Source organism: Carex rostrata, chromosome 19 (genome assembly GCF_964058835.1).
Source record: "Carex rostrata chromosome 19, lpCarRost1.2, whole genome shotgun sequence".
In the NCBI taxonomy this organism is placed as follows: domain Eukaryota; kingdom Viridiplantae; phylum Streptophyta; class Magnoliopsida; order Poales; family Cyperaceae; genus Carex; species Carex rostrata.
Window position 1 is genome coordinate 2,933,505 of NC_135936.1, and position 23,486 is coordinate 2,956,990.

The 23,486-nt window shown below is 31.6% G+C and overlaps 1 protein-coding gene and 1 long non-coding RNA gene across 3 annotated transcripts; one reads left to right on the forward strand and one right to left on the reverse strand.

Annotated features, from left to right (window-relative positions):
• Positions 1 to 1,491: 1,491 nt before the first annotated feature.
• TAG1 (membrane bound O-acyl transferase (MBOAT) family protein) lies at positions 1,492 to 9,091 on the reverse strand. Of its 2 annotated transcripts, XM_078320735.1 has the most exons (16): positions 8,651 to 9,090; positions 7,033 to 7,113; positions 6,051 to 6,124; positions 5,878 to 5,953; positions 5,720 to 5,787; positions 5,272 to 5,395; positions 4,810 to 4,908; positions 4,230 to 4,331; positions 3,757 to 3,893; positions 3,227 to 3,308; positions 3,083 to 3,103; positions 2,744 to 2,806; positions 2,427 to 2,474; positions 2,238 to 2,300; positions 2,094 to 2,147; positions 1,492 to 1,819 (listed from the first exon to the last, which is right to left on the reverse strand). In XM_078320735.1, the coding sequence occupies exons 1-16, from the start codon at positions 8,990 to 8,992 to the stop codon at positions 1,718 to 1,720; spliced, it is 1,536 nt and encodes a 511-aa protein (XP_078176861.1). In that variant the 5' UTR covers positions 8,993 to 9,090; the 3' UTR covers positions 1,492 to 1,717. The 2 variants fall into 2 exon arrangements, with proteins under 2 accessions (XP_078176861.1, XP_078176862.1); XM_078320736.1 differs by lacking the exon at positions 7,033 to 7,113 and having other exon boundaries at positions 8,651 to 9,091.
• Positions 6,131 to 6,930, forward strand: LOC144571453 (uncharacterized). Its single transcript, XR_013517514.1, has 2 exons — positions 6,131 to 6,449; positions 6,863 to 6,930. It is a non-coding gene; the product is annotated as an uncharacterized LOC144571453 (long non-coding RNA).
• Positions 9,092 to 23,486: the final 14,395 nt, after the last annotated feature.

The window sequence follows — 23,486 nt, forward strand, 5'->3', positions numbered from 1 at the left end:
AAAGTGACATCAATAAATCTCCATAAAAGTTTGTTGGACACTCGCAACCAATTATTCCTTAGCTGTTAAAACAACACTAGATTTAATCAGGCCTATTCTCACAATATCAAACTGGAGTATATCTGTATATGGTGATGTAACCATTGAATTAATTAAATTTAAAGTTAACGCTCTCCTTCTATAATTGGAAGAAAATGTGAGTATTTGACTAATCCCATCCAAGTCTATGACCTGGAGTCCTGGACCTAGCACTGCCCGCAGCTATCCCCGTCAGGTGGGCCCGTGTCTAAGCATCCCTGGGTTTGACTTGGTCAAAGTAAAGAGCAACATATAGAGTAGATGCAACTGGTAATATGGAAGAAAATTCTTCTCTGGCAGTTCCTTTTCATTCTTTTTTTCCAAAACCTCATTAGCAATTCAATTGGAGTGAGTCTATGGTACTATGCATATTACGATTTGTTACCGTGCTATGGCTCTATATTCGAGTTTTCAAATCCTAACGGCCGATCTGAACCGTTCATCTTGTTCTCCATATTAATATGTCTTTGGAGACCAAATTTTACATTTTTTGAAATTTTTTTACTATTTTTTTAGATTTATTGAAAATCACTGTTTTTGCATGGTCCAGAATTTTCAGATCAAATAATTTTCTAAATATCTAAAAAAATAGTAAAAAATTTTCAAAAAATGTAAAATTTGGTCTCCAAACACATATTAATATGGAGAACAAGATGAACGGTTCAGATCGACCATTAGGATTTGAAAACTCGAATATAAAGCCGTAGCACGGTAACAACTCGTGATATGCATAGTACCATAGACTCACTCATTCAATTGTAAATTTTATTTTTCAACTGTATGGATATACTGCTCCCTAGTTAATTTGCTCCTTGCTTGATAGATCAATTGTTTAATTTGTCATGTTTTGACCATGGCAAAGCTGATCATATATTCAAATACCCAAGTAAAAATTTGCACTTAGTATCGCTATGAGCCTATGACAGTCATACAGAACATTCAGGTCAATTGCTCCTGAAATTTTTCAACGTGCTGAGATAAGAAAATCATTGAATGTTTGGCAATGCGGTTAGTTGGCTTATTAATACTTTGTTGTTCTTCCGCGTATGTTATGTTCTCATCTGTTTTACGAAGAACTGTGTTGCAAACCCAAATTATCTGCCTGCCTTGTTTTAATACTTTGATGATTCCAGCGCATTAAGAAATCTTATCTCATCGTACGATTCTGACCTAATTCACATATAAGATATCTTCGTAATCCACAGCGCTTCTCATTGATAAAAAAATTTGAATGACGGTGCAATTAACTCTATTTAGTACGGGCACGTTTGAAATGCACTTGTTTTATATGTAACCTCTAGGTGATTTTTATTCTAACGACCAACATTTCTCATTAGTGAGAACTTCAAATTGAAGAAAAAAGGGTTAGAAGTTTATCCAGGCGCACTAAAACAAAAGAACCCATCCACCATATAGAGAACTAGAACATAGCTTTAAACATCAAATGGGGTTTACATCAAAATAGCTCAATACAACATAAGCATCAATAGATGATAAAATCGCGAAAACACCCCATCCCTCCCTAAGAAAACCTCTCTTCTCGAGTCTATGCATCCAGGCCTCAAGATCTTCCTCCGGTGACATTAGAATTATATACATTTCTTCCCCAGGGTTAGGTTATTCTGTTGCTATTGAGTTCCTATGTTCTAGCTATTCTATTCATGACATCATGGTAATATAAGAGAACGCACATGGGCTGCCCAAGTATACTAAAGAAGAACCAAAATATCATGTTCCCAACCTGTTAATTTAGAAGTATTGTAATTATTTATAGGCACTGCCAAAAACAGCTTCATACACCTTAAACTTTCTGTAGCCTTTTTGATTTGGTACATTTCTTGATGCACTACAGTGTGATAAATAACTTCATTTTTTGCACTTAACTAGAGCTTTTGGCCATGTGTTGGTGATCTAATATGCAATTGCTAATACCTACGTAATACTAACTCACTTTAAGAGAAAAGATAAACCAAATTTGAGGTACTTGATTTATGACGCTAGGAAAAAAGACATACCATTGAACTTCTGAATTTGTCTTGAAGATATTTTGTCAGGAAAACCAAAGGAATCTAATACAATGAAGAAAAATTCATAAGAACTGATCATTTTTAAGTGTAATTTTTTTCATTTATATGGGAGAAAGAGGGACGCTTGCGTACCTGGAGCATTATACCAATGAAAGCCCAGAACTTGAAGATATGACATGGAACCCCGACAACAATCTGTAACCCAATGAGGTATCAATCAGTACAGAGTACACAGACCTTTCTTACAAATTTCCTCTTAGTTATACTTCGATATATAAAAATAAGGAATAGAAGACAGAATCCATTTTAACAAATAGATACCTCATGGAACAAAGCAGAAACCAAAAATGAGATTAGAAGAGCAGCACCCTGAAAAAAAAATTAAAAAAATATGAGGAAGAATGCAGTAGTGGGAAATGCTTAGTTTCAATCAAGGATTGAACTGCTCATCTCTTCTACTACCGAAGAATGCAGCTAAAGGGCAATACCAGTTCACAACTGAGTGCAGATACAACTAGAAAGACATTAAACAACAACATATCATAAATGAAAAAAATAAGGTTCAATACTAAATGGAATCGGTGCAGCACAGCCAATGTAGCAACTCGATTAACAAGGAAAGAGAAATAATGTCAAACCTTTGGTAAACCATGCCTTATGCATGGAAAATATATATGACGTATCATCCATTTATGCACCGGCTGAAAATTGTGAAAACAATTTACAAGTTAAACAGTATCTTTTTTTGCCTATAAGACCTCCTAAGACCCAGTATTTGCATGGCTCTAGACAGTTGGATTCACATGACTATCAACTTGTAGCCTTATTCTATTCACACCCTCAAATTTTGACGAAGTTGAAAAAAAATGCAAATATCAATGTATGGAGGCTCCCTATGAATTTCCAATGTTCCAGGGGTATAGTATAAATAAAGTAATAAAATGTAATATACATGAGTGCAAAAAGTAACTATTTACCATGTTCCACATTCTCCAGTACTGATGCAGTCCAAGCACAGGTAGCATAAATGAAAATAAAAATGAAAAACCAAACAAACATCAGCTAAATACCTCACACACTGCATATAAAACTTAAAGAGAGAAAGAAAGAGAGAGACAGACCTCTTCAACAGTTTTTGCATTCCACCAATCTTTGTAAAATTCACGGTCACCAAACTGTAGGAGTTCGGCTAGAATATTTAGCCTGAGATGAATGATTACAAATTTCAGAGGTAGAAGACAATAGGCTGCATTCGGTATCTGAAACCAGAATGAATTATCCAGTACAGTGAGAAAAAGTAATTGTTATTACCATATATGCAGATAGAACCAACCTTTCCTAAAGTTTGTGCCAATTTGAATATAGATCCATAATGTTTTACGCTAATTTTGCCTAAACTTATCTCTAAACTTCCCTTGCTTCTGCTTAAAAGAATTATGGATGGATATTATGAAATTGGGGAGAAAAGTATTTTCTTAACCAAGCTTTTACTTATTTTAAATAATACTATACAGATATTTTATTAATTTGTACGAGATGCAAAGAATAATTAGGTCATTTTCCAATCATATATGAACTACTGTTAGAGGACTACATTACGCATTCAGTATTATTTTTCAGAAATAAAAGATAGCTGGGAAAGAGATACAACCAGAGATGGAAGAAGCAGTAGAACATGCATAGCCAGACATAAAGAGTAGGCACAGATAGCTTCAAAACCCTCTCTATCGCATTCAAAAGGTTCCCTTTCAGTGGGTGTTGCGAATTCTGCACTATCGGGTTGATATACTGCATAATTTAATAGAAACTCAAAATTTATGATTGTTTTTTGTCTAATTGACCCTAGAAATCATAATCCAAAATTACCAACAAAGAATATGAAAGTATCTCACTCATTTCTCCTGAGAATTATAATTATCCACATTTTAGTTCAAAATATCAAAATAGCCCCTCCCATCTTGTCTCTTCTGAGAAGAGTTAATGAGTTGAAGCTTGTCATTTTTTAAAAGAAAAAAAAGTTGGGGAGTGCAGATTGGTGGGTTAATGGGTATGAAAAATTTCTTATCTTCCCCTAGGGTTGAAAGGAAGGTACTCCAAAAGTAGTAAAGAAGAAATACACCTAACCTGTTCAATAATAAATCCCATCAAACCAGTAAAAATAATATACTTCACAAGCTGACGAAGAACCCAACCCTTTCTGATAGAAGCTGTACGAGGATAACTTGGCTGTATCACAAAAAGAAGTATAGAAAAGATAAAATGAGAAAACAAACTTAAAAATTCCACTCATATTGGATTGTACTTAACTACCTTCTCTTCTATTCTTACATTTCTATGTACATCCAATATGTAAAATTAATCTGCTTTTTTTAATCCAAAAATCGTATAATAGGCCCTTCTCCAGCTATTCCTTCAGAAAAAAAAGAAAAAAAGAAATGCACCCATATTTACTTTCTCATTTGTCTTTTTTTTCTTTTAGTTTTGCATAACAGGTTCCAAACTGCTGACTTTAAGTTCAGTCCTCCTACTAGACTTATCTTCAATTAAAAATTTAAAATCCCCCAAATGCCCCTATTACTAGCTCAACTACTGCTTTCAATGCAAAAAGAATAACAATGGTGTCTACTTAAATCTGCTCAAGAAGTGAAAACCAAAGACCAATCAAGCATTTGAAAGACTGGAGAGAGAGAAATAGAGAGAGAACCTGATAACAAAGGGTAGGAGCTAAGAGAAAGTAAACAAGACTTTTGAATGTAGGCCCTTTCAAGTTTTCAAGGTCAAATGTACTATTACTGACAGAATCCTGAAAAAAAAAAGCAAAAAATAAAATTAAAAAGGAAACTTACAAGTATGCTATGTTCATATTATAGATTACATATGGCATTAAAGTTTTTAAGTTAATAAGGGGAATAATCTCACAAATTAGCATTTTCTGTATACAAATACTGGTACCTTATTAGTATAGGAACTGGTTGGTAGAGTGGTGTTATTGTAGGTGGAAACAACCAAAGATCTAAACAAAACTAAATCCAGAAAACAAAAGAAAAAATACCCAATTGAAATTGCACCAGTCAGTACCACACTGTACCGCACAGTACATTCTTTTATGGAAATATCCTACGCATAGTCACAAAAACAAAGAGAATATACAATCCATAAACAGTACCTTATCAATAGTTTTAGACAAAAATCTGATATCATAGTTTGTATGGGCATATGATACAAGCTTCATCCAAAGAATGCATGCAACAAACATTAAAACAAATCCAGACAAGACTGCTGAATCACACCTGATAAATAATAAACGAAAAAAATCAGAGGCATAAAAGAAGAACTTGACAAATTTTAAATATATTACTGGTGATATGTTATCAACTGGTAGTTTCATCAGATTAAAAACAATTTTTCGAGGTAAACGAGATTAAAAACATTAGAAGTCCTTTTATTTCTTTTCCCAAAGAAAACAATAATTATTGTCAAATCATGTTATTTAAGTGACTTCATAATAGTATTATGAACTAACTCATATAATTAGAATAACCTAAACAAAATAAAAACAAGAAATAAAATTAGCTATAACACCTCTTTGCTGAAAAAAAACTACTAATACTTACTTGAGAATTACAATAACCGGATATATCATAGTAGCAGTTGTTATGATAATTTGAAAAAGAATAACAATCTGTAACCAAAAAAGTAGATTAGAATTAGGAAACATACAACAAATTAATATTTTTGGACATATAAGCATAATCATATAGCTTGTACTTACCGGCTCAGGTATGCGCTTGCGTTCTGCCAACTTCTCAACAAAAAATGAGGCCAGAGGAAAAATGGGAAGACTCAGGCTGCAGTTATACATAATTTTTAGTTTTACATAGTTAATCCTTTCAAAATGTTTTCTTCTTCACAAAAAAGAAAGGGATAAGAGATAAGAAACAGTACCAACACATGAGAAGAGGCCAATCCCTTAGTGATTTCTCACTAAACCAAAATCCCGCCCTTATTAACAGCCCATACTACACCAGTACAAATAAGAATATATTACCATTCAAAAAGAAGGAAGGATAATTTCTATGTTAATGTTATAGAAAGTTATAAATGAGGTTGCTTTCGTATTTTTGTATCAATAATTTTGACAGGCTAGTTTTATTTATCTGACTTCGTAAAATTATTTCGAACAAATGAACTTTACAACTTTCAGAGAGGTTACAATCGCCTCATAGTCTTTTGTACCCAGTATATACACCAACAAAAAACCTAAATTTGCATGACCCAAAACTATAAAAGCTTAGAAAATTGCTAAAGCAGGTATTACAGAAATACCCACCAATGTGACATTAGGTGGAGTAGAACTAGGGTGTTCTTAAGCTCACCAAAGTGTTTGGTGAGCTTGATTTCAAAACCCATCAAATCGGTTTCAAATGACGAATCCGAACCGTTGGAACCCGCCTATTTTACGTGTGATGCATCTACATGTGAAATTTTTAAACTTTCGAATTAGTTTAGTATAAAGTCAATTGGTCAAAATTAGAAGGTTAATAAATTAATTTTAGTGCATTCATTTTTTGACCGCTTGACTTTATACTAAAACTAATTCGAAAGTTTAAAAATTTCACATGTAGACGCATCACACATAAAATAGGCGGGTTCCAACGGTTCGGATTCGTCATTTGAAACCGATTTGACGGGTTTTGGAGTCAAGCTCACCAAACACTTTGGTGAGCTTAAGAACACCCTAGTTCTACTCACATTAGGTGCATTATCTACAGTTTAAGAAGGGGCTGATAAGTACCAATTTTGGTAGACTGTTGCAAAAAAATAATTTTTTTTATATATCATGCAAAAGCAAAAAAAAGCATGTATCTTGAGAGTAAGAGAGGGGGGGGGGGGGGGGGGGGGGGGATAGAAAGCTAGAGAGAGAGACCTTCATGAGATTCTCAATAATAAGGCGGCTATTAACAGCAATAAGAACAACAATACACAGATTAAGAAGACCCGCGTGGCTCTGCAATTAAGTTCATTCAAAGACAGATTAGAGTAGCTTTAATCCTCATAGATTCACCAAATTAACTTATGCAACTAGTGCAAGAAGCAGCACTGTTAAGCACTGTTTACCCCATTCTAAAATTAAGTCCACAAAAGCAAACCTACATTAACTATGCACAGGGAACTCAGTTAGTCCCAACTCACCCAATACCTACTACAATCTAATAATTGTGGGAGTAAGCCTCAAATCTAACTCAAACAAGCCTAGAGTAACCCTAATTATATGCTAATATAACTCAAGCAAGCCTCAAGTAGCACTAATTAAGCAGTTCAGTCTTAATTAAGACTGGATATAATTCAATTTGACAAAACTCAGCATGTATTAGATACCAAACATCCTAATCTTGGCGAGTTTCAGATATATGTATTTATGCTCCGTTTGTTTAATTGGAACTATTAGGCGAGAACTCTAAAGCTCTCTCTCATTTCAATAAAGGTACAAAACATAAAGTACAATCTATTTTACAGAATTAACCATTGTTGTCTCAAGGTTAATTTAGTAACTTGCCTAGGCATTGATTTTCCTGGTGAACCGATAACTCTCATGTTCCTAGCCTTTTTGTTTCACTTGTATCAGGATTTATTACATGCAGGACCAAAAAAGGTAACAAACATACCGGAAACATGATACAGGCATGAGTTTTTAACTTTTTATACTTTGTGGGATGCACAAAAAAAGAGGAAATTTGTAGCATAAAGATCAAAAGCTACCCATTGGGATATCTGGCAAACTTATTTTCACTAAGTATTAATCGAATGGAAAGCATGAAGGAAAAAATAAAGTTGCAGCTGTAACGTAAAATAAAAGTTAAAAGTCCATACCCAATGGACTAACCTTATTCATTCCAAAAACATAAAAACAAGGGCAATAACAATATGATACCTGATATCAAACTAATCCTGACTATCAATGTAAAATAGAAGTCACCTATATGTTTTGCTTGTTGTTAATTAGGCAGCAGTAGAGATATAACCTAGAAATTTTACTACCCTGGTCCCTCCTCTCCTTTCAAGTTATACTGAAGAAAGTTATATAACTAACAATGTCGGCTATTAAAGTTACTCACTGATCCTATGTGATTCATAATTATTACCAGAGCCCACTTGATTTTTGTAATTTTGTCGCAAGTAGTTTTATAATTGCACAAACCAGGTATGACATGCGTGCCTTTTGCAAGCAGAAATCAGGCATGAGATTGCTTGTTTTTTGGAGTAAAGTATCATGTGATTATTTGAATAAAAAAAAAGGGTTCGAGCACCACTTGGTAGCATTACAGTCAAACCAATGAAATTGCACTCAATTTTTATTTAGGGTTGCATGCATCTGAGTAATTTTTTAGCACCACCAACTTGATTGCGGAGGGGGCACCATACTATTACTTCCTCTGTTTCCAAGTAAACTAGAAGCAAACTAACGAACTGAGCTCCAACAAATCGCATACCATGCTGATTAACATACATAAACTTAGTACAAATAAAAATTCATCAAAACAAACCTGTCTAAAAATAGCTTCATTGCTTAGCGGGCTGTCCCTGATCCGCCTATGAGCTGGGTATGACGCCCGGTACTGAGGCACCTCCGGACCCGATAAACCATCCACATCGGAGCCCGTCTTCTTAGCTTCTTTCGAATCCGCAACTTGATCTCTCCGGTCCGAATCCGATATCGTCGCCCCCATGTCGTCGTAGCCAGACGAAACTTCCTGCTCTCCTCTACCAGGATGGCGATGTCGGATATTGCCTTTATCGGATTGGGATGGTGATTGGGATTGGGTTTGGCTTCGGGTCTGTGTTTGCGTCTGGGTTTGGGTTTTGTTGTAATCGACTGAGTTCGCCATTAGAGAGAGGTAAAACGTTAGAGTCTAGAGAGAAGGAGAGGTGGAGTTTTCGGGATGGCGAACAGAAGTTCAGACTTTTTAATTCTTTTGCTCGCGTCACGCTTATCTCCTCCATTTATACGGTAACGGAGATGTGATCCTTGTTCGTTGTTGCGACTTTGTCAGTCGAAGCAAATAAGCCCGAAATTTTTATATTTACCATTAAGAAAAAAAAAACAATAAATTATGATTTTGTGAGAATTTAAAATTTAGCATGGACCTAATTTTATGTTGAGTCCAAAAATCGAGTGGGTTCCATATTTTTTGGACCAATCAGATTTAATCAAATTATTTAAATGGTCAAAGTTGATTAAAAAAAATTGGTGGGCTCAATCTGAAGTTGTGTCCGTGCTAAATTTCAAATTTCCACAAAATAAGCAATATTAATTGCTAAAAAATTTTAAATCATTAGATAAGTTGGATATTTATTTAATAGATAATTTTATACCGGGGATAGTATCATAATAATACAGAAAATTATATATCAAGTATATTTAAAAGAGTAAATGAGGTAAAATAACAATATAATAAACTTATTTTCAAAACTATTCTTTACCATGATTTTTACAGGCCTATAAAAAATTGTGGTCACAAAAGATCATATTTAATATAAAGTCATAGTTATAAAAATAATATCATGACAAATTATGTCGTAAGAGGCTATTGTTTATAATATAAATACTTGATACAAAATCGTATTTTTATTAATTTTATCATGCATACGTTGTTAATTATGTTGGGAGATAATTAAGAAATTATTGTTAAATACAGAAGAAAATGTCAGAAACATATTATAGAGGAAATTTGTAAGTAGTATTTTTTTTATTTACAATTTGATAGGCAAATTTCTTCACTTCAAGTTGCTTTCATACTCATTTTTTTTCTTTTTTTTTTTAGAAAGAGTTGTTTTCATAAACTATATTTAAATATTTGAGGACATGCATTTTTCAAAACTGGAGACATGTGATTCTCTTTTGACTCTTTGCAAATATTAAATGATTCGATTTGAGGAACAGAAAAATGCATAAATGAGTAAATGACAAGAGAGAGACGTGATTGAACATATTATAGGAGCAGAGTTTCTAGAAACTTGGGGCTTGTCGACAAAAACTAGACAAGAGTGCATCCTCTTGTGTTACAAATTAAATGATACAATAAAATCAAAATATTAAGAAAAATCCTCAATAATGAAAATAATAAATTCTCTCGTTTTCACTCCCGACAAACTGGATATGTAATGAAAGAAGAAGAAGAAAAAACGAGTTTATTTTCTCTACATCTTAAATCCGAGGTGAAAAGAATAAGTTTTTAAAAGCAATTTACTCTCTCTGTCTCTCGTTTCCTTCCATTCTCTTTCAAACAAAAAAAAAAATTTGGAGCAAATAAACTTTTTCGTTCAAGACCGATCACTCCTCCCCTTCATTTTCTTTAATCAACCCTTTATGATAAGGAATAAAATCTTAGTTACTAAAAATTCTAAAATACATACAATGAAGACAATACTATGAACTTCAACTTTTCAAAGTTTTCAAGCCTATTATTAAATCCCCAAACATTAACTTTCAACGTGTAATTTTTTTTTTGTCTGCTCACCATAAAATATTAAGGTATGTTATTGGTTACTAGCGTTTATTTTATGGATATGAATCTGCTGCTATTCTTCTAAGAATAGCAGCTTCCTGCTTTTTATATATGTGTTTATCTCTCTCTTCAAAAAGAGAAGGAGAGAGGGGAGAGAATAGCAGGAAGAACAACAAATTTGAATAACAACAGATTTCATTCCTTATTTTATAAGAAAGGTTAAATTAAAAAAATATATATATTGAACTCCAAAGAGAAAATGACATCTAGCACGATTGAATAACGATTCAATCCTCAAGTCAAAAGACAAACCCCTTCCAAAAAAATTGAAGGGTATTCATTTTTTTATTATAAGGATGTTGATACTTAACTGCAAAATTTATGTACCATAACTAACATAACTATTTGAAGGATCGTAAAAATTTCAGTACTCATTTTTCTTCTTCTAAAGTATTAATATTTAAATATTTATATTATACACGGAAATATTTATATCTATAAGGTAAATAATTTTTTATATAAATAATTGGTTATACAACCAAATATTCTAAACGTACCCGCACAATAAATATCTGTGGGAGACTATTCAAACTATATGTGGGAGACTATTCAAACTATATGTGGGAGGACCATACACTTTTTTAGAGGTGGATTTTTTTTTCTCCGTTCAATCTTGTCCATATTTATGACGATCTGTGAGAAATTTTGCGAATCTAAAACCATGAATGTCTTCTATATAGTTTTATTTTTCAAATAAAATCGATGATAACATACTTTCGGATTCATCATTATACAAGTATTTATACCTATATTTACAAGTATTTTTTACACATGACACTGGATGACATTTGAAAATATTAACATCAAGTATTGCAAGTTATATCCATGTACGAAAGTATTTTATACCTATGAGATCAACTATTTTTGTTAGAAGAAAGTGGACGCGAGATGATTGGGGAAGGTTGATGCGGGGATATGGAGTCCCCACTACTTCATTAAAGGGTGGTTGATGCGGGATGATTGAGGGACTGAAAAAGAGATGATCATGACAAGTTATGCATCAAAGTATTAGTATCTTATTTTTTTAAATATTAATATATTATCTTTCAAGTATTTATACCTATAAATGTTGACGCAGAGACGAGTGTGAGAACTATAAAAGAGGAGACCATATAATTAGTGGAACTATAGTACATTATTCCTCTAATGTTGTTGCGGAGATTTTAAAGATACTGGAGTGCGGAGACTCTAATAATTATTCTTATAATTGTTTATACTAATTATAATGCGTTTATTGTTCAACATAATTATAAAATTTTGTTTAATTCTAACATTCCAGCACGATCTATGATAATTTTAACTCCAGTTAATTATGTCGTTTGCATAAAAATATAACACATTTAAAATTCGGTTCACCACTAAAAATAAATAATTAAAAAAATCTAACCGTTGTTTCGTGCTGGAAAAATATTAAATAAAAAAGGTACGTAATTTGCAACAACAAAAAAAATTTCCGTACAAGCCCGTAGGCATAAATGTGCAACTTAAACTGGAACCGAAAGTGTCGACCTCGAGTGAAATTCACTCTATGATAACTTCACTTGGGAAATTCCCGAACGTCTCAAGTTCCCAAGAAATGGAGGCGATACGAATTCTTTAATTTCTCGAACGCCGACGTTATAATGAATAAAGAAAGCCCCGAGGTTGGTAATACTTACGCGCTCGCCTTGTTCCCAATCTAGTTGAGTTTGCTAATTTTGGTATAACGAAGTTTCTGTGGCAGCATATATTATTCCCGACTATGCATCCACCGACATTTGTATCAGAACTAATAAGATAAATAAACGAACTTTCCGTCAACGGATGCAAAATCTGATTTTTCTTCAATTTCTTTTAACACTAGATATATTTAGTTCAAAAAAAGCAGAATTCGTCGTAATTAACAAATAGCTAATAATGAAAAATAAAAGGGGCAAACTCAGAAATTAAGATTGAGGAGTTGATTGAATAAATTTTATGTAATTTCACTTTATGAAGAAAGTTAATATTAATTTTGTTTTTATAAAAAAATTAAAAGACAAAATTAAAATTTTTAGAGAGGCTTAGCGTCTTTTTCCTCTATTTTGTGGATCGTAGTAAAGAAAAATACATAATTTTCAGAAGATTATGGCATATGAATAATGGTGAAATTTAACCTTAAATAGTCCTATTTTAATTTTTCAATTTCGTTTGGAAAAAAATGTAGAATAATAATAATCCTTGGCTGCATAATTTTCTAAATTTAATTGTGGTTAACTAGCCTCAACTCTACCTACAATTTATGTTTGTTATTGTAAAATAATGTAGGGAGGCATATTTTATAATAAAAAAATATGTCCTGAAAAAAAATAACATTTATATTTTTTATAAGAAAGTAAAAGGGAACGAGGCTACTTGAAAACATAATTATGTTATTTAATAAAAATTAAGGTAAACATAACAGAATAATATAACTTCAAAATCTAAGACTACGTTAGAATTTTATTAAATTGATAACTCTATAGTTCATTAAATTATTTTAACAATTGAGTTTTGTGCATATCATACTAACCGAGAAACTTGCCGGTACTGCATGATACATTGATACCTGAACAGGATAGTCACATTTGATCATTTAAAGCCAAAGAAGGCAGGCCCGGCTCCTGGACACATCTTGCACCGTTGCACGTGCCATTTGAAGATGACTACCACTAGGGGTGTCAATGGATATGATACGGGAGGGTGGAATCATTTTCATAATGGCAGTTAGGGCTGGCAAAAAAATTCGAGGTTCGTGATTCGATTCGGGTTTGATTTGAGTTTAATTTGATTTGAAATGAGTTTGAATTGAAACGAACCCAACCAGGTTCGGTTCGGAATTAATTCAAACCAAATCCAAACTTAGTCTGGTTCGATCGAAATGGGTTCGATCATTTTTATGGTTCGAATCTCATAATAAAATCGGCCGTCCATTTACCTGATGAAATTAAAATCCAAGATAAGTCATAATTTAACTTAGCCGACGCTCCCTCACTCTCAAATCTCAATAACCTAATTCTCTCTCCACCTCTCCCTAACTCACTCTCTCTCTAGCTCTAAAATCTAGCTGACGCTCTCGGCGACTGGCTGTCTCTCCGGCTGTCACTCCTCTCTCCGGACTAGATGACTGTCTCTCCTCTCTCTTCGGTCGTCTCTCATAGTTCATACCAGGAAAGCCGTCTCTGATGTATTTTTCATGAACAATTTTTCAACTTAAAAACACTCATTTCATAGTTTATACCGGTAAAAGGAAGCCATGTGAATTGTCCCACGAGAAAAAATTAATGTATAAACTATCGATATAACTAGGACTGCTAAAAAATAATTTAGTTCGTGATTCGATTCGGGTTCGATTCGAAAAATGTGTAGTTTGAAATGGGTTCGGTTCGAAACGAATCAAACCAGGTTCGGTTCGAAATTAATTCAAACCAAACTCAAACCTAAGGTAAGTTCGGTTCGGTTCGGTTCGTTGCCACCCCTAATGGCAGTAGATGAATAACAAAAATACTAATATAATGATTTTATTATTTTTAACTTCAAATCTCAGTTACTCACAAAATTTTATAGTCGTGCGTCTTAGGGATATCCAATTTTAGAGCCTTCGAACTTGACGCAACCTGTTGCAGTTTTCTGAATAGCAGCTGGTACGTCAGTTCAAATGGCTTTTTCTCAAAATTTCCCCACACATTACCCCTTCAAAATTTTACATAACCCTCCCATATATATCTACTGTCATTCTGCAACTGCCTAGTACTCTTAGAAATTTTATAATCTGTTTAATGATATATTTGAGGTATGATTAGGATTACTTTATTTCCATTTGCATTATTGAGAAGAAGGCAATAACAATGAATAAGGAAGATTTGCATAATTGAAAAGAAGTCAATAACGATGAATAAGAAAGAAAACAAGGAAATAAATTCGTTGATATATGTCTCCAGCGTTGATATAGGCATACAGCAATATGGAAAGAAGGGAAATAAATTATATAATATATTTCATATAATTACTCATTACCCAATGGGTACGAAATAACCTTTACCCGTACTCATACCCGTTTATCTAACGAAAAAAAATCTTTACCCCCATTCCCATATCCAATAAACTAACGAAAAAAAAGCCTTACCCATACCCGTCTTATAGAATACGATACGGGTAGGATAAACGGGTATCATTGACACTCCTAACTACCACCCACATAAATTCGTATCCTCTGCATTAACTCAAAAAGGAATCTTTTGAGTTAATGCATCTAAACTGTCTGATCAGCTTCAAAATTCGTGCAAATTAGATCCGCACTAATAATAAAGAACTCCATGTTTTAGATAGAACCGGATGAACTCTATTTACAATCGAACGGCCGATGTGTATTAACTCAAAAGATGCTCTTTTGAGTTAATGCAGACGATGGGGACTCAACCTAGATTTTTTTTTTTAAATAGAATTGCATTGAAATAATTTAATAGAACAAGCCCAGACTGTTGGAATTTTCGAAAACTAGCCTCCACCGATCCCTAGGATCGGTGGAGCAAAAAAAACACATCCTACACCGATCCCTAGGATCAGTGCAGCCCATTTATCACTCCACCATTCCCTTGCCGCAGAATGTCACAGAATGTCACAGAAAATCAGAAAATCAAAACAAAATAGCCCTCCACCGATCCTGTGGATCGGTGTAGGTTTTTTTTTTTTTTTTTTTTTTTAAACAGAAATTTCTAATTTTTTTATTAAAATATTAGAAATGTTGAATATATTTCTTTGAAAATAGATGAAATACAATATAATTTGATTTATTAGAAAGACTGCAACAAATAACCCGGATCAATATTTTTCAGGCCGGATTTTTCGCGGCTGTAAGAAAAATTAATATATTTCTTTATGTGTTATTGGAAAAAAAATAAAAATGCTTAGATTCTGAGTTATTGATCCCGGTTCAAAAGTCACTTCTATGTAATCCAAAAAATATTGTGATCTTTCTAGGACATTTAATTTATAAAAAGTTGTATCTATTTTTGAAAAAAAACAAAAACTTTAATTTATTTAATGATTGTTTTTCAAAAAGAATTCTCAAAATAGAAACAATTTTTTATTAATTAAATGTACTAGATGGATCACAATATTTTCTAGATTACCTAGAAGTGACTTTTGAACCGGGATCAATAACTCAGAATCTAAGCATTTTTATTTTTTTCCAATAACACATAAAGAAATATATTAATTTTTCTTACAGCCGCGAAAAATCCGGCCTGAAAAATATTGATCCGGGTTATTTGTTGCAGTCTTTCTAATAAATCAAATTATATTGTATTTCATCTATTTTCAAAGAAATATATTCAACATTTCTAATATTTTAATAAAAAAAATAAAAAAATTAGAAATTTCTGTTTTTAAAAAAAAAAAAAAAAAAAATACACCGATCCACAGGATCGGTGGAGGGCTATTTTGTTTTGATTTTTTGATTTTCTGTGACATTCTGCGGCAAGGGAATGGTGGAGTGATAAATGGGCTGCACTGATCCTAGGGATCGGTGTAGGATGTGTTTTTTTTGCTCCACCGATCCTAGGGATCGGTGGAGGCTAGTTTTCAAAAATTCCAACAGGCTGGGCTTGTTCTATTAAATTATTTCAATGCAATTCTATTTTAAAAAAAAAATCCTCAACCTATGCACCTCAAACAATTTAATATTGAAGTAATGGAGAATTTTCTTTGTGCTCAAGCTTTATCAGAACCTTTAGTTACTCTCATAAAAAAAAAAAAAACCTTTAGTTACGTCATCATGCGGTGCTACATACAAAATATAATATAGTTCCGTTGCTGTCTGCTGAATTTGTCGTCGAGTGCCAAAGATTTTCTAACTTGCTTATCATGTTAAGGATTTTAGTTACATTTAATATCTTAACTTAATGGAGGAAGCCACAGCACGGCTCATTGGCTATCAGCTTAAGTCTTAGCAAAACTGGCAGGTAGAATTCGCATCTTCTGCGTTAACTCAAAAAGAATCTTTTAAATTATTGCATCTCAGCCATCTGATTAGCATCGGAGCCGAAATTTTTTTAGTTAGTATTCTAATAATTCGAAATTAAACAACAACCATTCAAAATCTCAAATTTTAGCTTTTACCACCACGTGCTCTTAGTCTGTGCACCAAAATTTTTAGTTCGCGGATTGTGGAAGCACACCAAAGTTTTTATTTTTATTTTTTTTGTTGTGCACCCTCAGAAAGCGCACCAACTTTTTTTTTTTAGTTTTGTTCTTAATTGTTTGAAATTTTTAGGCAAAATTCTTTTCTGTTTTGCGTATAATTTGTAGTACATAGCGTTCATCAAATTGGGCATATAATTTGTAGCAATTTGCGCACCAACTTACTTAGTACAAAACGCTACTCAGATTGTGCGTATAATTTGTTGCAATCATTTTTAGATCAAATTTAGTATAAAATTTTATTTGTTAAACAAATGTATTTTATTTTCTACAATTTCACCGTCAAATTTTATGTGTATATATAAGAGGAGAGATCCAAAAACAACCATTTTATGGTGACACATCTTGACACTATATTTTTATAAGTCATTTTTGCGATTTCAAAATTCAAATAGTTGATCCAAACCGTTCAAAGTGATGTCCATATTAAAATGTACTTGGAGACCAAATTTTACATTTTTTTTTTAAATTTATTACTATTTATTTAGAATTTTTCAAAATTGTTGTATTTTTCAATGGTTTAAAATTGCCTGAAAACAACAATTTTGTACACATATTAGTAAATACTAAAAAAATTCCAAAAAATGTAAAATTTGGTCTCCAAGCACATTTTAATATGGAGATCATGTTGAACGGTTCGGATTTTAAAATCACAAAAATGACTTATAAAAATATGGTGTCAAGATGTGTCACCATAAAATGGTGTAATTGGATCCCTCCTCTATATATAATTCTAAATACCACAGAACAAAATAGAATAGAATAGAAATAAAATTAGTCCAAAAATTTCAAACAATTTATAATAGAACTAAAAAAACAAATTTTGGTGCGCTTCCTAAGAGTGCACACACAAAAAAAAAATTGATGTGCTTTCTCAGTCCGCGCACCAAATAAATTGATGCGCAGACCGAAGATACATGGGTGATAAAAATTGAAATTTGAAATTTTGGTTGGTGGTTGTTTAATTTGAATTAATGGAGATGCTAACTAAAAAATTTCGGATATTGGAGCCAATCTCACCTATGTTTATAATGCATAGAATTTTTAATATTAGTATGGATTTCAATTGGATGGTCCCAATCTATTTATACACAGTTCCGTTAATGTAGTGGATACAAATTCAAAAAAATGAGTGGGGAATAATGTAATGTTGGTATAAATCTTGGCTTACTTTTGGAATTTCATGTATACCCCTCAAAAATATCAAAATTACATATCCTCCTCTAAACTTCATAATATCATATTTATCCTTTTAAATTTAAAAAATTCACAAATTTATCGGGAACAATAAAATAAAAAGATAAATTTGTGAATTTTCAAAATTTGTGAATGGTAGGCCCTTCATATCCAAATTAATTAAATTGCCCAGATCATGTGCATCTGACCAAAATTGGTCATGTCTGGTCAGATCTAATCTTTGAGTTAGAACCCATACCCGAATCGGGTCGGCCCCCGCTGTAGAAAATCAAGTAACTCATATTGTACCAATCTGGTACCAAGTTCACGTATCTCACCTCCAATGGAGTTGCAAGTGAAGAAGGCACAATCTCGTACCACACATCAATAACAGAAGTTGCAAATGAAGATTGGGTAAAATAGGTATTTCATAATTTTGAAACGAGTTTTAATAAAAAAAAAAGATAATAAAATAAGTAAATTTGTGAGTGTTTGAAATTTAGAAGGATAAATACGATATTATAACGTTTAGAGGAGAGGATACATAATTTTGAAGTTTGTGAGGGGTATACATCAAATTTTAAAGTTTGTGAGCCGTGAGGGGTAAAAAGACCGGTGAGAGATTTAATAAACTAACCTTCATTTGAAAAAAATTAAACATAATATCTCCTCTCAAAATTTCTTGACAAAATAATCCTCTGAGACCCACCCGTGTAAAACTTTTCCCTCCTCTCAATTTACTCCCATTTTTTTCATTACCTCTTTTACTCCATTAAAAATTCTAACTCCTCTTCTTCTTTATTACTCCCATTATTTTTTGTGCAAGTGTATTATTATTGTCCGGAATTAAACAAATATTTGCATATTAACGAGATTGTCGGAAACATTTTTTATCATGCAATTATTACTTAGAAGAATAATCACACAATCCAAATTGTTTGTGCAATTAAATATCTATATATACTGAACAATAATACTTCTAAGCATTGTTGATGATCAAATTCTATGATGATGATCAAATTCTGTCTTAAGATGATGCAATACACGAAAATAGAATTTGATTTTCAGGTATGTGTCAGATGTGATAGTGCCAATTGTTGGATTGCACGGTTTAACTTGATCAACCTGGAGTAATGCACCGGGTTGTCTTTGCTATTTTTTCAAGAAAAGCTACTATCTAGTTAAGCTGCACACTGCTTGCTTACGGGGATGAAACTTTTGATCATCATCATAGGATTTAAATCACACAATCATTATCGTATGATAAAAATTTGTTTCCAGTCATTCATTGATTTCAAAGCAAGTTTTTCCTCTTTCTTTTAATTTGATACTTCTTAATTTCTACGCTTAAAAGTATTAATGTTCTTGATCGATTTTAAATTGCACGAACAATTAGGGTTGTGTGATTATTCTTTTATTTACTAATTGTATGATAAAAAATATTCCCAACAATTTCTTTAATATTCAAATATTTGTTTAATTTCGAACAAGTGTATAAATATTATCCGAAATTAAACAAATAGATTGATCTTTTTAAATATTAAACAAATAGATTTCTTTAATTAAACATATATATTTGTTTAATTTCGGACAATAATAATACACTTGCACAAAAAATAATGGGAGTAATGAAGAAGAAGAGCTAGAATTTTTAATGAAGTGGAAGAGGTAATGAAAAGAATGGGGGTAAATTGAGTGGAGGAAAAAGTTTTACATGGATGGGTTCCGGAGGGTTATTTTGTCAATAAATTTTGAGAGAAGGTATTTTGTTTGATTTTTTTCAAAGGAAGATTTGTTTATCAAATCTCCCACCATTGGTTGCTTTATCTCAAAGCAGGGATGCACCGGGTAGTAGGTACTCGTGATATCATAATTATAGTGACGTCGAAAGTTTATATTTGAATATAATGTAAATGTTATTTGGAAATAATAAATTCATATTATGTAGAAAAAAATTGTACATAATTCACATTCAAACATTAATTACATTCAAAAATTAATATACAGATATTAACTCTTGAAAAGTAGAATTTATATAAAATTTACAATCAATAAAAAGTTACACAAAATTTATAATTAATTTATCCTATTAATTTATATAGAGTCCACACTTATCTATACTGATGTATTAAAAAATTTATATTTTAAATCAAAATTTACGCAGACAAAATACACATTAAACACATTAATCTATATAAGCTCCACATTTATCCGTACCGACAAACTAAGATTTCATTTATTACTTACGTCAAAATTTACACGGCTAACATATGTATTATTAAAAAACATTAATTTATATAAGTTCTACAATTCTTCATAGATGCGTTAAAATTTCGTGTATTTTAAGTCAAAATTTTAGCACAACAGACATACATTGAAACGTTAACCGCCAACAAACATCATAACGGAAAGAATAATAATAAAAACGGTTCGCACGCATTTAAACCGTCCATTGAAAATCGTACACGGGAGAAGAGAGCAGCTACGCCAATAGCAATAATAGTATATAGTATGAATAAAAAAAATAAAAAAACCTTCATTGTCTTATTGAGGAGTAGATCCAAAGGTATACCGTCCTGGTATAAGCAGCCAAGAAGACAATCGAATTTGTGTCAGGCTTCCGCATTGTATTTTGTGACTGGTCGTTTTCTCCTAGGGCTAGACAGTTATTGTCAATTGGCAATTTACAATTTACAATCAGTACTTACATTGTGCATTCTAGGAAATAAGTTTCTTGTAAATTTGTAATTAACAATTTACAATCGGTAAATTGTACATGCTAGGAAATTAATTGGCACGATATAACAAGCTACGATAGACTACATTATCTTTAGATAAATATTATAAATCTCTCCAAAAAGTTAACCCGGATTGATGTTATTTTCGTCAATAACAAAAACAGTACACTTGTGATAAAAAAATCAATAATAAATAAAGTAATATTAGTTATACAATAATAGTAAAATTAGTAAACTAAATAGTTAACATTATTTTTTTATCAGCGTCAACAGTTTATTGTGTAATATCACTAATGAAACAAGGATTTTTTTTAATAATAAAGTAAATAAATTAATAGATGATAAATAGGAAAGTTAATTAACTAAATGATTATGCCATTTTGAGATATATGTATTGAAGTTTTTATTTAAATTATATAATTTACAATAAACCAACCGAAAATAGACACTTGTGTGATAAAAAATCACTAATAAATAAAAAAATATAAGTTATATAATAATAGTGAAATTAGTCAACTAAATAGTTAACATTATTTTTTTATCAATGTCAACAGTTTATTGTGTAATATCACTAATGAAGCAAGGATTTTTTTTAATAATAATGAAGTAAATAAATTAATAAATAATAAACAGGAAAATTAATTAACTAAATGATTATGCGATTTAGATATATATTTATTGAAGTTTTTATTTAAATTATATAATTTAAAATAAACCAACCAAAAATACTGCTAATAATATTTCAATCAATTGAGTGTCGTAATTAAATAATAAAAATCAAAACTAAAATGTGTCTGGAACATACCATTTCAGGTTTAGTTGAAAAACGTGCTATACGGAAACACATAAGGGTATTTTTTTTTTTATCTCATAGTAAATTATTTGTTTCGTCAAAAAAAAAAAAATTAACAAATTTATAAAATGGTCTTCAAGAAGCTTGTTAATTAAAAAAAGAAAACAAATAGCAGCTAAATAGAGGATTAATTGAAGGATGAAATTGTGTAACGATTAAAAACTTTAATGCGCGTTGCGTTGATAAGAAGTTTGGTTTTGTGAATATCAGTCTCCTACTTTAATCAAGGATTTCAATACAAATAGAAATTTTCTTTATTTGCTCGGTAGAGTAAATCAAACACATTTTTAACATTAATTATGGTATCATTTGAATGTTACTTTCAAAATAACTGGATCCTTACTCCAAGACCTAGCATGCAGAGAGGCAAGCGGGGCAAAGCCCAACGTTCAATTGGAGGTGAAATCATAAAATTGAATTGGAAGGCATTTGATAAATAAGTATTATGTAATTTCATTTTATAAAGAGGTTGATAGTATTATTCTTTAGCAAAGATTAAAAAAATTAAAGGTTGAAATTAAAAAGTTCGAATTATAAGAGCGACTTAGCTCTTGATGGAGATCAAGTTTTCAAGTTACATACCTCTATTATTGCAATAGAGAATATTTGATTTATTATATTAATAAATGTTGTAATCAGCTCAATAAAATATTGTAGTCAACTAGATAAGATATTTAATAAATGACTAGAAAGATAATATTTAGAAACACTTCAACGAGCTCTTTAGATCTTGTAGCCTATAAAATAGACATTTTATTGGAACTGAAAATAACAATCAGAATTCAGTCAAATCATTTTGCACTTTCTCAAATTTCAAAATGATTTTCATGTTATAATTAATGTCAAAAATATTATTCCAGTGTCATTAATTAAACCAGGCGTGAAAACAACTCTCCAATATAAAAATAATTATATCAGGTTTACTAAGACAATACCTTATCCATATTCCACAATCCACATCTATTACATTAACAGTTAGACACCAACCCTTGGCTCATTGTTATTGGTTAAGGTGGTTCTACTGTAAAGTCTGAAAAGTATTTAAATCGAAAATTTTAATGGAAAGAGATATCCACAACAAGCTTATCTAGCTAACACTTTGATCCAGCTCTATCTAAACTTTTGAGCTTCACTCCAATATTACTCACTTGTCTTATTGTTGCTAAGCAGTTTTGGAATATTAAACGAAGTGACCAATCCTCTTTTGCAATCAGTCTCGCTAATTGTCTTTCTTTTCCATGTGTGAATTATATGTTATGTATGGTCGTACCTAAAGGCATATCAGTTGAAATAGATTTTTATTTTTTTATCAAAATAAAACCTTCTCAAATTGTACAAGCTTCTTCTAAAGCATACTGCTTTTTAGATGTATATAATGATATAGAAAATAATATATCTTTTCGTCATAGTATGATATATCACATGAGTGGATATGGAGATATCTGAATCTGCCGAATCGTTCATGTTTTCATTTTCTACATCCCAGGTCCTACAACTCCCAGTTGAGAATAGAAAACTGACTCAACCTCGTCTACTAAATCCTAACATCTGACAGACTATCAATTTAGAGGCCTAACTAGTACCGACTCCAAACTTAGCCCATTATCTGTTTCGTACCTAACGTAGAGCATCATAATTGGTCGATAAAAGCCCAGAATGAGAAACCATGTTGAGCATGTGGATTAGGGTTTGATGAAAAGTAATACCTTCTAAGTTCTAACTCCTTGTCAATGGACATAACATTTTTTTAAATGACGATGGAAATCTCAAAGACGGAGGTCATAGTAAATATATTATCAATAATTCGGAGGTCAATTTAATTTTCTTTTTAAAAAAAAAAAAATACAAA

What these genes read in the sequence shown, in the direction of transcription:
- TAG1 (XM_078320735.1), bottom strand. Translation starts at nt 8,992, where the DNA reads ATGGCGAACTCAGTCGATTACAACAAAACCCAAACCCAGACGCAAACA. An exon ending in TTATTGAGAATCTCATGAAG is followed by an intron (nt 6,125 to 7,032) that starts GTCTCTCTCTCT and finishes GTACTGGTGTAG; the next exon opens with TATGGGCTGTTAATAAGGGC. An exon ending in GCAAGCGCATACCTGAGCCG is followed by an intron (nt 5,788 to 5,877) that starts GTAAGTACAAGC and finishes TTTTGGTTACAG; the next exon opens with ATTGTTATTCTTTTTCAAAT.